Source organism: Ptychodera flava, chromosome 2 (assembly GCF_041260155.1).
Source record: "Ptychodera flava strain L36383 chromosome 2, AS_Pfla_20210202, whole genome shotgun sequence".
Lineage (NCBI taxonomy): Eukaryota > Metazoa > Hemichordata > Enteropneusta > Ptychoderidae > Ptychodera > Ptychodera flava.
Window position 1 is genome coordinate 29,470,842 of NC_091929.1, and position 15,510 is coordinate 29,486,351.

Below are 15,510 nucleotides of genomic sequence, written 5' to 3' on the forward strand. Positions count from 1 at the left end.
ATGAGGAGTTAAGTCATTGCTTTTTGCCGATTATGTAGATTAAAATTCTTTATTTCCATATCTTATTTCATTTTTGAAGCAACAAATTTTTAAAATGTTAAAAGTGGTTTTTCTTAAAGACTGAAAATATCTGAAAAGAAAAAGATCATTTTCAGGAACTGAATTAGGTAGTATCGAAAATGTATGCTTTGAGCAGGCGGTCTATACTACTCGTATTCTTTACGGATGATACTGCTTTATACAGGCAATACCTGTTCGTTTCTTAATGTTTGACTCAACCCTTTATTCCCGTGATGCTTTCAATACGTTCTATGTCATTAAATGTACTAAGATTGCTAACCAGATGGGAACAGTGTTTTAGTATATATTGCAGTTGTCTGTAAATTAAAATTGTTATGACCAACACTATATAAAATATTCACCTTAGATTAATTTCAAATTAAAGTCCTGCCGGTCTTATGTCCCTAATTGGAAAATTTCCTCAAATATGCAATTTATGTAACTAAGCGACTTTCATTAATAATTTATTATAGTATTGTCCATGCAAATAGCAAGTTTTGTCAACTTTAATACAGTTTATTCAAATATATCCTTTAAGAACAGTATACAAATTTGTAATTATTTTATCTAAAATTGCTAAAACAACCTTTATCAATGTTGTATCATAGTGTATCCAATGTACTGCGCATTTGTTTACAAATTTAATCAACTCAGATAGATATTCATGTTTAAGAAAGCGCGCTGAATGTGGAAATTGGTGATTAGCTTATTAAGACAAAATACTATATGACTTCAATAATGTCGTATCATAGTATCTCCAAATGTAAATAGCACGTTTCGTAATTTTTTATCAAGATAATTTATACACATATCTCTAATTACGAAAGTTCGTTAAATATCCATTTTACTAATTTGCTAAACTGAAACTGCTCAATGACTTCAATAATGTTGTATAACAGTATCTTATATGTACATATGTTTCGTCAACTTTGATATCGATCGAGTCAACAAATATATGTACTGTATTTCGTAACTTCGTTGAATATGCAAATTAGTAATTAGTTTATCATGAAATGTTAGAACGACATTCATGACTGTTATAACCTCTATACATATTTTGAAACTGTGGACATGTCAACAAACTATATATCACTGCATCTGACAGACAGACACATTGCTGCGACTTTATTTAAACATGTCACTCACCACTAACATTGCCGGACATGGCGAGAGATGTCGTATTCCAAGTGAATATGTCGCCACCAGAGAAGCAGCCACCAGCGACTTGAGCTACCTGGCTTGCAGTCAGTGCTGATGACCACATGTTGAAACTTGTCAATTTGCCGATATAAATGTAATCACTGTCACAAGAAGAATGCGGGAGGTGTCCCAGAGCCAACGTTCCACCACCACCATGTAGCTTCCAACCAGGCCATAAACCTGCACCATCCTCATATAAGATGCCGTTGTCATAGATTTTCCAGAGACCTCCAGACGAGGACCAAGAAAAGCACACATGATGCCATGTGCCATCATTTACTGTTAAGTCTGTCCCGCTTGAGGTTGACTTCATAAATACTCTCAGCAACTGGACGTCAAATAATACCAATTCGTCGGAATTATACCTACTCGCATAATGCACGAATGCTCCGTACATCATTGTGGTCTTCAGCCAGACACAAACAGTCGTTGCATTGAGATCGATATCCGCAATATGTGACGACACATCAACCCTAGGACAGGGATCAAAATAGTCAAGTATGTCGCATTGACCTAGAAAGGTAAAAACAATGCAGAGTTATAACATACAGTATGCTGGCAAATGTATTTATTTGACAACATTACATATAGCAGCAATACAGTTTTTTTACGCAACGTGCTCGAGAACATTCTATGGTAATTTATTGGTGACCTAGCAGGGTGCATGGTATGGAGTTGCCTGCTTGACATGTCGACCATGAAAAACAATCTTCACTTGTAAATACAAAGGTGCTGCCCCACATATTTAAGGGCAACACTTTTGTTGCTTAATTGATACTGCAAATTTTAATAGGTAAATATTCACAAACGAAAAGGAATAATTGTGCATTGATTTTACATATTGATGTTATTACTCAACTTTCTAACATTTGATGCACAACATTTTTACTAATTATCCAAGAGTTCCTTGATATGTGATAATTATTTTCAAAAGTAATTTCAATTTTGAACATTTCCCCAGACCAACGGAGTCAAAATTTGAACCGCAGTGTGTATTATTTTATGTTGGACCTAAACATTGTCTAGCATTTATTGTTACTGTCTAGAATCTATGTATAGATAAATATACCCAATAAGGTAAAGCAATACTTTCATCAACATTATTTGCGTCATTCACAATATAAAAAGAACAACGGCGTTTTACAACAAGACTGCTGAACCCATTAGTTTCCTTTTTATATTAACGGAAGTCGGTTATGCATTGCACATGCATTTCTTTTGAAAACAGTGGATAAATACAAAACTGCGTACGAAAGCTTAGGCAAGGAGCTTTCTCAACAACTGACATTATTTTGTACTGTAGACTTGTCAGATGTGAGTCAGACAAAGTTATAACATATCGACACAGAAAGGTAGACAATAAAGAATTTATGAAAGATGGACAAAAATGTTATTTTCAGCATAGGGTAACATATTGATGTAGTTCTGCTACCATCTACCTGCGTAAGCTGGGCGCCCAAAATGGAATGCTAACAGGAAAACTGCTGAAAGCTTTATTGTAGTTCACATCTTTTCTAAAAGTATCATCGATATATCATCTTTTCCAAATCGCGCAAAATTACGGAGAGGTGGATTTATACATGCTCCTCCTGTCACTGTTTGTTGTATACTGGTATTTGAATGTTTGCTCACTTTGATAGATTTAATCGTTCTTTTCAACAAGGTGATTGATTTCTTTATTGTTATTGACTCTGTTGACAGTTTGGTGTTTATGATGACAATTACCGATGTTATGTACTTAGTGTTCGTTAGATTAAAACTGCATGAAAACCCAATAATTCAGATAAATTCACATTAATGAGTTGCCTGTATTATAGTGTAATACACGTAAATTCACATGAATTCACACGAATACAGGCTTGCTGAATACAAAAAATGGATTCTTGACTGTATTCATCTGTATATGCACTCTTCAGCTAAAATATAGACAATAATCCATGTTAATACAGTAAGTATTATAGGGTTTTATGCAGTGTAATATTTTGGAGAACCGCCGATAATGCTATGTATACCTACTGAAGTGTGGTTTTAATCCTGTATAAATATGACATTTTGCAATGGTATCGTAAAAGAAAATAAGAATGTAAATTTTCACCAGCTTTAGCTACTAATTGGAAACATTTATCCGATAGCTACATATGTCTGTTCCTCATTTTAAGAGTGATGCGTTTTATTGACATTTACGAGGGAACTGCTATTTAAATCGTGAAGTGTCAAGTATATCGTACGTTTTATAACATCATGCATTACAAGCTATGATTTTATATTACACCAATAAGATTAGTGACGGGAAATCAACAACGAACTCGAGAAAGCTCGAATAAAAATCAATTTTTTATCCTGGAACTCGTTTCCACACTATTACTCTCAAAATCTCAGCGTACAAGGGACGTAAGAATGTACTTTTTTCTAGTTACAGGAATTCCTTGCAATCTCGTCAAGTATCCCTATTGCGGACAGCTTCCACCCTTCACATCTGCCTTTAAGAGTATAGGAACAAAAATGGCCACCAAAAGTTGAAGTAATGTATTGTGGATATTCAGAGAAAGGATTAGTTAGGGAACTCTCTACCAGGCACACTCATTTGCAATATTATTTACTTTATAAAAAAATGGAAAGGCGCTGCCGAGATGTTTTCTCAAATACTCATCTGTGTTTGTTCGATTGTTAGATTGTTTGATTAATTAATTGATTGATTAAATGATTGATTGATTCATTCATTCATTGATGGAGTTGTGGAATAATAACTATCGCAACACGTAAGTCAGAATAACACTAAATTTAACTTAGTTCGTTTTGTATCTTTTCCCTTTACGGCAGTAATAAATAATGAACACAAAAGCGCACAGGTGTGTGCCTTCACGGGCGAAACGTATTTCAACTGAACTCTTATTTCACTTAAGTTAACATATGAGTCATTGTTCAGTCAAGTGGTCTTAGTCCCTTCGCTAGTAACTGAGTTTTGGTTTCTAAACTGGTTTATCCATAAGTATTTGCTGGTAAATCATTCAGAGGTCTTTCGACTGGACATACAGTCAGCCGTTTTTTCTTCAGCATCAGTACACATACACAGGCAATAATCAACAACAGTTCAATGCGATGACATCGGCGCCTTTTCAAAACTGTGCTATCGTAGACAAACATATTGATTATGGTCTTATATTACTTTATTCGATATGTAGAGATATTAATGATCATCATAAAAATAAGTAGAATGAATCCGAAACTGTGCGCAGTTCCAACAAATATACGACTGTTTTCCACTGAAATGAGCGGATATGCCTTTTGAAAACTCGTGATTAATGAAAACCAATTTGATATGCTTCCTTAAATTATTTTTTCACATTAGCTTAGGTTCGACATACCAATCTAGGGGATCTCCTGTGTAAATCACTCATTATATTATAGTATTCTAACATGCGTCATTCCGATCGGACGAAATCTCATTCCACCGATGCTAAAATACTGTTTTAGCAGTGCTAAAAAGGACCCCTTCACATAACAGTCATTTACAAGCATTTTTAATTGGCATTTATGAGAGCTTGATTAAAATGTTTAAATTATGAGACAATCTAACATAGTATGAGTCGCGCCACAAATAATGACAAGAAGTACAATAATGACCAAGTTTAAATATAGATTGAGTTTTCCTTTGTTTAAAACAACCAATTTTTCGGTATTTGAGATCCTTCCTCTAAACTTTTATGAATTATTTTCATGTGTATTAAACTAAAACAAATTTAGCTGTTTAATAGTACGGATTTCCATCTACCTGTATCAAAAAAGGTCTTTTGCAACTCACACACTTTTACAAAAAGGTACATAAGCAAATTAAAAAAAATGATATATATATATATACATACAACAAATTGAATTTGCCAAGACCAAACAATCAGCGAGGAGAAACAATAACAGGAAGCGTCATATCACGTGGTTCAACCCCCTTTCAGCAAGAACGTGGAAACTAACATCGGCAGGAAATTTCTTCAACTTGTCGACAAATATTTTCCAAGGGTCTAAACTTCACAAGATCTTCAACAGAAACACAATTAAAGTGAGTTATAGCTTAATGAAGCATAAGGCCAGTATAATCAAATCGCATAATAAGAGGATAATCACCGGAGATCAGCGTAAGGACCAACCAACTGATTGTAATTGCAGGGTTATTAAAGTCGGCTTGCCCCTTGAAGGGTAACTGTCAAGTCATTGGCGTGGTTTACAAGGTCAAAGTACCAAAGAAGGACAATGCAGAGAGGGTTACATCGGTCTCACTGATAACACCTTCAAGACGCGCTACACTAAGCATATGAAATCGTTAACGAGAGATACAAAAACGACACCGAGTTGTCAAAATTTGTAGGAATTTAAGAAATAAGGGCCAAGTCTTTGACATTTCGTGGTCATCATTGATAAAGCATTGAGCTACCCTAACATAAGCAAGCGATGTAATCTTTGTATATCAGAAAACTGCACATTATCAAAGCTGACAAATCTACACTATCAAACAAACGCTCGGAGTTGGTTTCAAATGTCTCCACCAAAACAAATATTATTTATCGAAGTTTAACACCATCTATAAATTGAATGTTTTATCCGAATTATATATGTGAGAGTGTCGAGCTAGTAATTTTGTCAATCCTATCTGACGATTGCAGAATGCATGAAACTTAAGTACTAGATTTCATTACTTTGTAAAGGAAGTAACCTGTGTATATATATATATATATATATATATATATATATATATATATATATATATATATATATATATATATATATATATATATATATATATATATATATACTTCAGAAACCGGATATTCTGAACAATCAGTAACTGACACTACCGCTATTTTGGCAAGCAGCTCAGGGGAATATAATGGAGAGACTGGTACCTTGACTGAAAGGGAAAGACAACAAGTTGATCTTAAATCATTAAGTGTTGAAACGCCTGTCAGCTCACGCCTCTCGCCAAACAAGTCAGTGCTCTTACATAAAGCAAGAAGTGTTGCTTTGCGGAAAGAACCTTCCTTCATGGAAACAATAGAGGGTATTGAATCAAACTACATTGATCTCTCACATAGACTAGATTCCATTCAACAAGACAAGCTTGATCTACATACAAAGTGGGTGTCTCAGAATAAATTAACAGCAGCATGTCAGCGAGAAATGAGTGATGTGACAGCAGCTCTAGGAAAACTGCAGACATCTATTAATAATACCAACAAAGACGTCGCATTTGTTAAAAAGAACATTATGAAAATACAGGAGACCCAGAATACTATTCTTGACATCATGAAGACCACTGTAAATAAATTATACAGAAGAAAAGAGACAATGTTGATGTCTCACCTCAAACAATAAAACTGAATTGTGGTGAAGAGAAAAGACACTCGCAAAATATGGAGTTGAGATCCGAACTCCATCAGATGACACAGATGATAGAATTACTGCTAATATTCCAGTCAGTAATTACTATGACATCTTAAATGATTCTGAGAACCCTTCTGGCTTCAGTGGACACTCAGATAGTTTATCATCATTGTCCACAGAGCAGAGTGTAATGAAAGCCATATCCACACCATCCTCAGCTGTAAACAGAGGGAGTACAAACACAACACAGTACACATCAATTGGGCCAGCCCATTCAGACTCTTTGGCTTATTCCAGGAAAGGGAGCTTCAACACGGTAATTATAGGTGATTCGACCATTAAATACATTGACACTTCATGGAAAAGGAATAGATGACGCCCATGATTTCATCAAGGCTGCCAAACTAAAAGACCCACAAAACATTGTGCTGCACATTGGATCAAATAACATTGCAAACGGGACATGTGCCAAAAGAAGTATAAAGATCTAATCGACACAACTAGAGCAACCTATCCAAAAAGTAAAGTGTTTATATCAAGCATTTTACCGAGGTTAGGCAATGATACCTTCAATCACACCAGCAGTGAATTTAATTACGCTCTCCATTTCATGAGTGACAATTCACAAAACCTACACTTCATACAAAACAATTTCCAAGACAGAGTGAATAATATTAGATTGGAGTTGTTTGAAGATGAAGTACATCCAAATTACAAAGGCACTGCTTTTCTAGTGGCAAACATGAAGAGAAGCATCTACAAAGTTATTCTGACACAGATGGGTAACAATCAGCCAAATCCAAGGATTGGAGAAGAGCACATGCCAAAGAAATACACTGTCGAGGGAGAGAGTATAACATTAATGGCTCCTGGATTTACAAATACAATGCAAACAACAATCACAACAGCAACAGCAATAACGATAAAGGAAAGCACCTCGTGAGGGAGTTTTTGACGAACATATTGAATTTTATCAACAATTGAATACATCATTGACATCCGTCCTTTAGATATGTGAGGACCTTGAATCAGGTATCTTTATGTCACAATACTTAACTTCACTGTCACTACTTTTGAACTCTTGACATGGTGTGTTCCTCAATAGCGAGAAGTACACTGAAATTTACTAAATGGAATATTTATGGAAATTTAGAACAGAAAGTTGGAGATAGCAGTTTTTTAAGTAGTTTAGAGAGGTTTGATTTTTAAAACAACATAGAAAGGTACGCTCACCCTCTGGAGGAGTTGCATTTTATTTTAGAGATATTTTACTGCTAGCATTACGCAGACGGAAAGTAGTTCTGAAGATTTTATTTGGGTTCGTTTAGATAGTAACTTTTTTAACTTAGATGATGATGTCTTTATTTGTACCCCATATTTTAGTTCACAACGGTCAAGTATTTTTAGCTGGAAAGAATCAAACCAGTTTCAGCTGTTGGAAAAAGATATTGCAAAAATTTCAAAAAAGGGGGCAATTATTCTCACTGGAGATTTCAATGCACGTACTGAGAATGTACAGGAGGTTGCAATTTATGAACAAGACGACTATCATTTATCAAATGCAGACATTGCATTCAAAAAACGAAATTCACAGGATATTTCAATGAAAAAATTATTATGGTGACCAACTTTTAGATCTGTGCATGGCCACCGATATGGTAATTCTTAATGGGAGATGTATTGGAGACAGTATTGCAGCATAACTTAGATGATGATGTCTTTATTTGTACCCTATATTTTAGTCCACAACGGTCAAGTATTTTAGCTGGAAAGAATCAAACCAGTTTCAGCTGTTGAAAAAAGATATTGCAAAATTTTCAAAAAAGGGGCAATTATTCTCACTGGAGATTTCAATGCACGTACTAAGAATATACAGGAGGTTGCAATTTATGAACAAGACGACTATCATTTATCAAATGCAGACATTGCATTCAAAAACGAATTCACAGGATATTTCAATGAAAAATTATTATGGTGACCAACTTTTAGATCTGTGCATGGCCACCGATATGGTAATTCTTAATGGGAGATGTATTGGAGACAGTATTGGAAAATTCACCTGTCACCAAAGGCATGGCAGCAGTACTGTGGACTATAGTATCGTCAGTACTAACTTATTTAGCAAAATTCTATTTTTAAGGTTCACCCACTTAACATTTCTATATTAGATCATTGCATAACTGAATTTCAGTTACAAACTAACGCCTACTTAAATAATGTAGATACTAACATAAAAATTAATCAAGATAGACATGGCAATGATTTTACTTTTGTATGGGACAGCGACTCTAGGTATTACTTTTATGAAGCATTACATAATCCACACATTGCATCACTCATCAATAATTTTAACAAAACACATTTTGATGACACAATACAGTCAGTTAATACAGCTTGTGCAATGTTAACAAACATATTCCTACAAACAGCAGGAGCTAGTCTCCATAAACGCATTATCAGGAAAAAAGGAACAAAAGGGCAAGAAGTTAAGCACCTCTAGGAAACCAAAGTGGTATACCAATGATCTTGGTAATTTAAAAAATGATGTTTACAAATTATCAACTAAGTTGAGCAGAGACCTATATAATACAGAATTACGGAGCTCGTGCTACAATTTAAAGAAACAATATAAACGTCTACTTTAAACAAAGAGAAGAGAATTTAAAAGTCAGATTTTAACAAATTAGACAGCTTGGGGAAATCAAACTCAAATAAGTACTGGGAGCCGATTAATGAGTTGAAATCAGATTCACAAAATAATAGCAGTGAACACACACCAATTGAAAAAGAAAGGTGGTACAGTCATTTTAAGGCACTTAATACAAAGGTAGATTTGCCATTAATAGATGAGAGTGTCATGATAGATCAACAGAGGCTGGGAACACAGATATCAGCTTTGGACAAACCCATCTCTGAATTAGAAATTCAAAAAGCCATCAGTACTTTAAAGAACAGGAAAGCCCCAGGTATGGATAAAATAACAAATGAAATGATAAAAGCAAGTAGACATGTATTAATTAAACAAATCACAACTCTTTCCAACATAATCTTAGCTAGTGGTCACTTTCCTGATGCATGAAATACAGGCATTATTGTACCGATATATAAAAAAGGAGACAAAAATGACCCGAGAAATTACAGAGGGATAACATTGCTAAGTACAATAGTAAACTTTTACTTCAGTTCTAAAACAAAGACTAATTACTCATATTAAAAATGAAAACCTTATAATTAGGGAACAAATTGGCTTTATGCCAGAGTTTAGTACATGTGATCATATATTTGTTTTAAAACAATTACTAACAAAGTATCTGAGTAAGGGGAAATATACTTTTGGCTGTTTCATAGACTTTCAGAAAGCCTTTGATTCAATTTGGCATGTGGGGCTTCTACACAAATTAATAAAGTATGGTATCACAGGGAAATTTTATAACATCATTAAGTCATTTATTTAAATTCGAAGGGTTGCATTAGGGTGAAAGAGGGACTCACTGAACAGTTTCCCATGGAGAGAGGAATAAGGCAAGGTGATGGCTTAAGCCCACTGCTTTTTAACCTATACATTAATGACATAAAAGATTCGCTTAATTGTGTCACCAATGACCCACCAACTTTATTCGGAGTACGTTATCATGTCTACTTTATGCCGATGACTTACTTCTACTATCTGAGACACCTACGGGGCTACAGAATGCTATAAATTCAATAGGGCATTATTGTGAAAAATGGCATTTAGGCATAAACATTCTCAAATCAAAAATCATGGTTTTCAACAAAGCGGGGAAATTTTCAACAAATTTAAATTTACTATACATGGTAATGAGTGGGAAATGTGTCAACATATTCTTACCTTGGCATAAAGTTAAATATTACAGGAAAACTAAACAGAGCACAAATTGATTTGAAAAACAGAGCTATGAAGGCATGTTTTAAATTGAGACAGTTACTCTTTGCAGAATCAAATATTCCAATTAAGGTCCATTTACAAATGTTTGATGCCATGATAAAACCTATTCTGCTATACTGTACAGAAGTATGGACTGCGGACATATGCACAAATGCAAAAACCATACTCACAAACTTAACAAACACAATTGAAAAGTTGCACATTAAATTTTGCAAGCACATACTTAAAGTGAATAACAAAGCATCCAACATAGCATGTTTAAGGGAACTGGGTAGATATCCTCTAATGTTTCAAGCATAACACAAATGGTCAAATATTGGTTAAAAATAGGTAAGAAAGCAGATACAACACTGACTCGTGAGGCTTATGATCTGGGTTGTCAACTGGACAATGCACATACAGATAATTGGGTGTCAGGAATTAAACAATCGTTGCTGCTCGTAAATATTTGAGATGCCATGAATGTAAAGGTAGAAAATGACAAACAGTTTAAAACTAATTTCAATGTAAAAGTTAAACAGCTTTTTGAAAAATGTGCATTTGAATTTATTCATGATGATACCAGACAAGGGCACCATAAAAATAAACTTCGCACATACAGAGAGTTGAAAAAAGATTTCTCTCTCGAAAGCTACCTTCATGTTATAAAAAACCCAGATCACAGATCAGCCCTGTGCAAGTTACGCATTAGTGCACACATACTACACATAGAAACAGGTAGATATAGAAACCTTGATGTCATAGTTTTGCCAAAACAAACAAGTAGAAGATGAGATACATTTTCTTTTTTATTGCAAAGGCTACACAGACATTAAACATGATTTTTTCAGTAAATTAAACATTTGTAAAAACGCATTCAGAGGCACACAAGACCTTGTAAGCATCTTTCAAGGACAGATAAAGAATCACTATGTGAATTGGGAAAATACATACATACATGTTATATATATATATATATATATTATATATACTCTTTCATTGTTGTTTTTGCAAAACCTTTATTGTACTTTATGATCAAGATCCAAACTGGGATACGATTTCAATAAAGGTTTACTTTACTTTACTTTATATATATATATAATATATATATATATATATAATATATATATATATATATATATATATATATATATATATATATATGTATGTATTTATACATACATATATATATATATATATATATATATATATATATAATCAACATTAGGACATCGAAATCTTTCACAACGCTCAAAAAGGACCTCATCAACGTGGTCACGTGATCGGTATAAAGATACGGGTACAAATAAGTCTGTCCGGTTGTGATATCTCTTTCACAGTAAGGGACTGGACATAAATTACAGGGGGTGGGCCGGTGTTTTTCGAAACACCGCTGCATCAAAATAGTGACCCTTCAAAAGTTCATGCACTAAAATTAGTGACCCTCCCCCATATCCGTGCATGAAAATAAGTGACCCTCCCCTGTTACTCAATACCCCCAACAAACCCGCAATGTGTTCAAGACCTCCAACTGACTTGCTATACTTTTGAAGTCCCCTCCTAAAAGGAAGGCAAAATGCGACCGATATAACACTTTGTCCAAAACTATCAAATCATATGTGTGTGATAATTCATGTAAATGTACTTTGCTTGAAGTGGCAGATAAAAAATACATGCATGTACAAAAATGTAATTTTTAGATTTCATCAATAATGTCGATTCACTATGCATGGCAGCCTATGATGAAACTATGAATATTTTTTCCCAATACAAAACTAGGTAAATCTGTGCATTTATGTACACCTAATTATTAGTATTAATGTTCATGACTAGACTACAGTGGTTTCAAGTCTATGGTTGTGCAAGAAATTTGATTTTGGAATTTCACTGAAATGTCCATTCACTATGCATGGCAGCCTATGATGAAACTATGAATATTTTTTCCAATACAAAACTAGGTAAATCTGTGCATTTACGTTCACCTAATTATTAGTTTTAATGTCATGATTAGACTAGAGTGGTTTCAAATAACTCATAGGTTATCTGATTCTAAATTGTTATTCAAAGGTTGTTAGACCTGAAGCTTCCAGTTGTTATTGGTGTCATTTTGCACTATTCTGAATAGTTTGTATTCTGTCAATGTCCTCACAAAATGAAAAATGTACATACAGTTACTTGAACATTTGACACCGACCTATACCCAATGTCAATGGGAGAATGATATCAAATAAGTGATCTCCAAAATTGTTATTGAAAGCGTCATTATAGGGGACAGTTTATATGTACAATAGAGGAGTTGGATAAGTAGAAATCATGACAACTTAAATCAATGTGGCTGCTTGGATCATCAATACATTGTTTATTATAGCCTTAAACTTGAGCCCGAAGGGCGCGCCGAAAATGGAAATGACAGAAAATGAAAGTGCCAGGAGCTATTTTTTTTTTTCAGTATGCCATATTCTTTAATACGTGCACATGCAATTTCAGCTATGATGCATAAATGACCCCCTCCAATAGGCTTCACAAAATTTATGACCCTTCAAAATGCTTGCGTGAAAAATGGCGACCCCCCCCCCAAAAAAAGCCCACCCAACCCCCTGTAATTTATGTCCAGTCCCTAATACAGAAAATGTCCTATTGAAATGGTCATGACAACTTACGTTGCTAAGCCAGAAAGTGCCTCGGGGACAAATTCCCTCTCTCAAAGTTTAGCAATGATTTGCTAATATGGAGGAAGCTTTGGAAATGAATGAAGTTTTCAGTTCTTGTTATTTTAAAAGAGCAAACTTTCACATCTCTTGCTTTTACATTAAACATGGCGATTCAATCCAAATTTGAGTATCATGAATCCGTTTGAATAACAAAAATCACTAATTCCTTTCTCTGCGACTGTCACTTCTGTTCCTTTATGGTCTCTGTGTGGCGGTACCGGTCTTGGATCGTAATGCTTTCAGTAACTGACGCTTACACACCAATTTGTCAGTTATGAGCATTTTTAAATCTGTATTACTGAACAGCCATGGCGAATACTCAACTTCCAAATCTCCAATTCTCAGATCAGCTCTGCTCTACTCTCAGCTCTATTCTATTTCTGTCTAACACAATTGGAACTAATTTTAGATAATTGGATCTTCATAGTTTTCCAATTTCTCAAAATTGTCAGGCGCCCTACAGCTGAATGTGGCAATATTACAAATTACTCATAAAAAAGTGTTTAGCTTAAAAAGAAAAGCGTATGAGCTTACATTTTGCAGCCAATTATCTCAAATTAGTTCCAATCGTGTTGTCTAGAAAGTATAACCTTAATTTTTTAAGTTATTAAATCTACATATTATAGTGAATGAATGGCTTAGTATATATCTCCAACTAAATACAGATATGTTTGGAAATATCAAAGGACGGAAAATTTTATCAAAACATGTTGACATTAACTTGAGGATAGAGTCATCGTCAATCTCCTGTCATTTAGAATGACTCTTGCGTCCCTTAAACAATTCATCAACCAAATCAAGAGAATCGGTTACTTCAAGATTAAGATTGTAACCAGGCTTAGTGAATCAAAGGAAGCTACGACTGTTGGCAATCGTCAAAGGAATAAGTAGAGAAACGCAGTGTAGTTTTAGAGGTTACCATCGGTCACGTTGATCACTTTATGTTAATGTTAAACATCTGAAATTATTGAAAAGGGATAATTCCGGCGTGAAAGTATCATTATGTAATGTTCACAGCAATCCCTGATTTTTCATTTATGACTTTGTTTGAGAATAGTGTAAGGGTTCAGTGAGTAACGTTTGCAAGCAAACTAACTGACATTACAATAAGTTAACCAAACAGCACCACGATGCCTTAAATACAAAAAGACTGGGAATTCCTGATTAACATCTCACGATTTCAGAAAAAAATGTCACAGGCGACAAATTATTATGGTTCAGATAGCACGAGCCTAATAACATTATCACACAGTATAAAAGTACTTTCAATTATATCTATAACCGGTCAAAATGCTTGGTGTACACACAGTATATTACGTATGTTGACGTATATGGACACAATGTTAATTACATAGCCAACGTATATCTTTGTATATGGAACATTCCAATACGTTGATATGTGTAGCGTATTTCTATGCAGATCATGAGTACACGTAATGCAGATCTTTGCACACAAAGTGTACACTGTACTTTTGCATTTATTAGTATACATACGTGAATTCTGAACGTATTAGGCCCATGTATAGAATCAGTATATGTGTATACATCGTTGTATATCAAGCATTTTGTACAGTGTATAATATTGAGGAATTTCGAAACATAAAAAATAACATTGAAAAGCTAATGGGAACAAAAAAGAGCTCTTCTATAGGCAACTGACGACATCGACAATAGATTTAATACAAGGTAAAATTAGGAGAAACTTCCTGGTTTGTAATTAGTGATTGTATAGTTTGTTTCTTATGTTGGCCTTTCTGATCATAAAAGGTTGTTAATTTCACCAATTATATCGCCTGAGACCTTATTATTGACATCATTTTTGCAACAATAGCCACTACACGATGGCGTTTTCTCAGGCAAAGAGATGATATAAATGTGAATAGGAGGAGACAAGTATATTCTTTACAACTGATGTGTTATTGCAAGAACAACATCTGAACCGTTTGTTTCCTATTAGTCAAATTACTCCGTTTTTTCCTGATAAAAATGAAAATTGTCAAGACGTCAGAGTCACCTGTTATTTTGTATATTACTACTGAGTCTCGTAGGTACAAACTAACACAAAATTGTACATTAGAACTTCTGCTATGCAGAATATCATACAAAAGTCTAGTTTGTGATTTATATTTTATAAGTTTGCCTCTGATGAATAGATGGTTCATATATGCCAGACAGACCTCGCTGATTGCTGTCTGATTGTAACAAACAGTTACACAGTTGCACTGAAAAAGCTTCACCAAGGAAATCGTGATACATTGTACGATTTTGAACGTTGACCTC

At 34.3% G+C, this 15,510-nt stretch overlaps 1 protein-coding gene across 1 annotated transcript; it reads right to left on the reverse strand.

The window, feature by feature from the left end:
• Nucleotides 1-1,198: 1,198 nt before the first annotated feature.
• LOC139149698 (neuronal pentraxin-2-like) lies at nucleotides 1,199-1,660 on the reverse strand. The gene has a single exon (XM_070721574.1). The coding sequence runs from the start codon at nucleotides 1,658-1,660 to the stop codon at nucleotides 1,199-1,201; it is 462 nt and encodes a 153-aa protein (XP_070577675.1).
• Nucleotides 1,661-15,510: the final 13,850 nt, after the last annotated feature.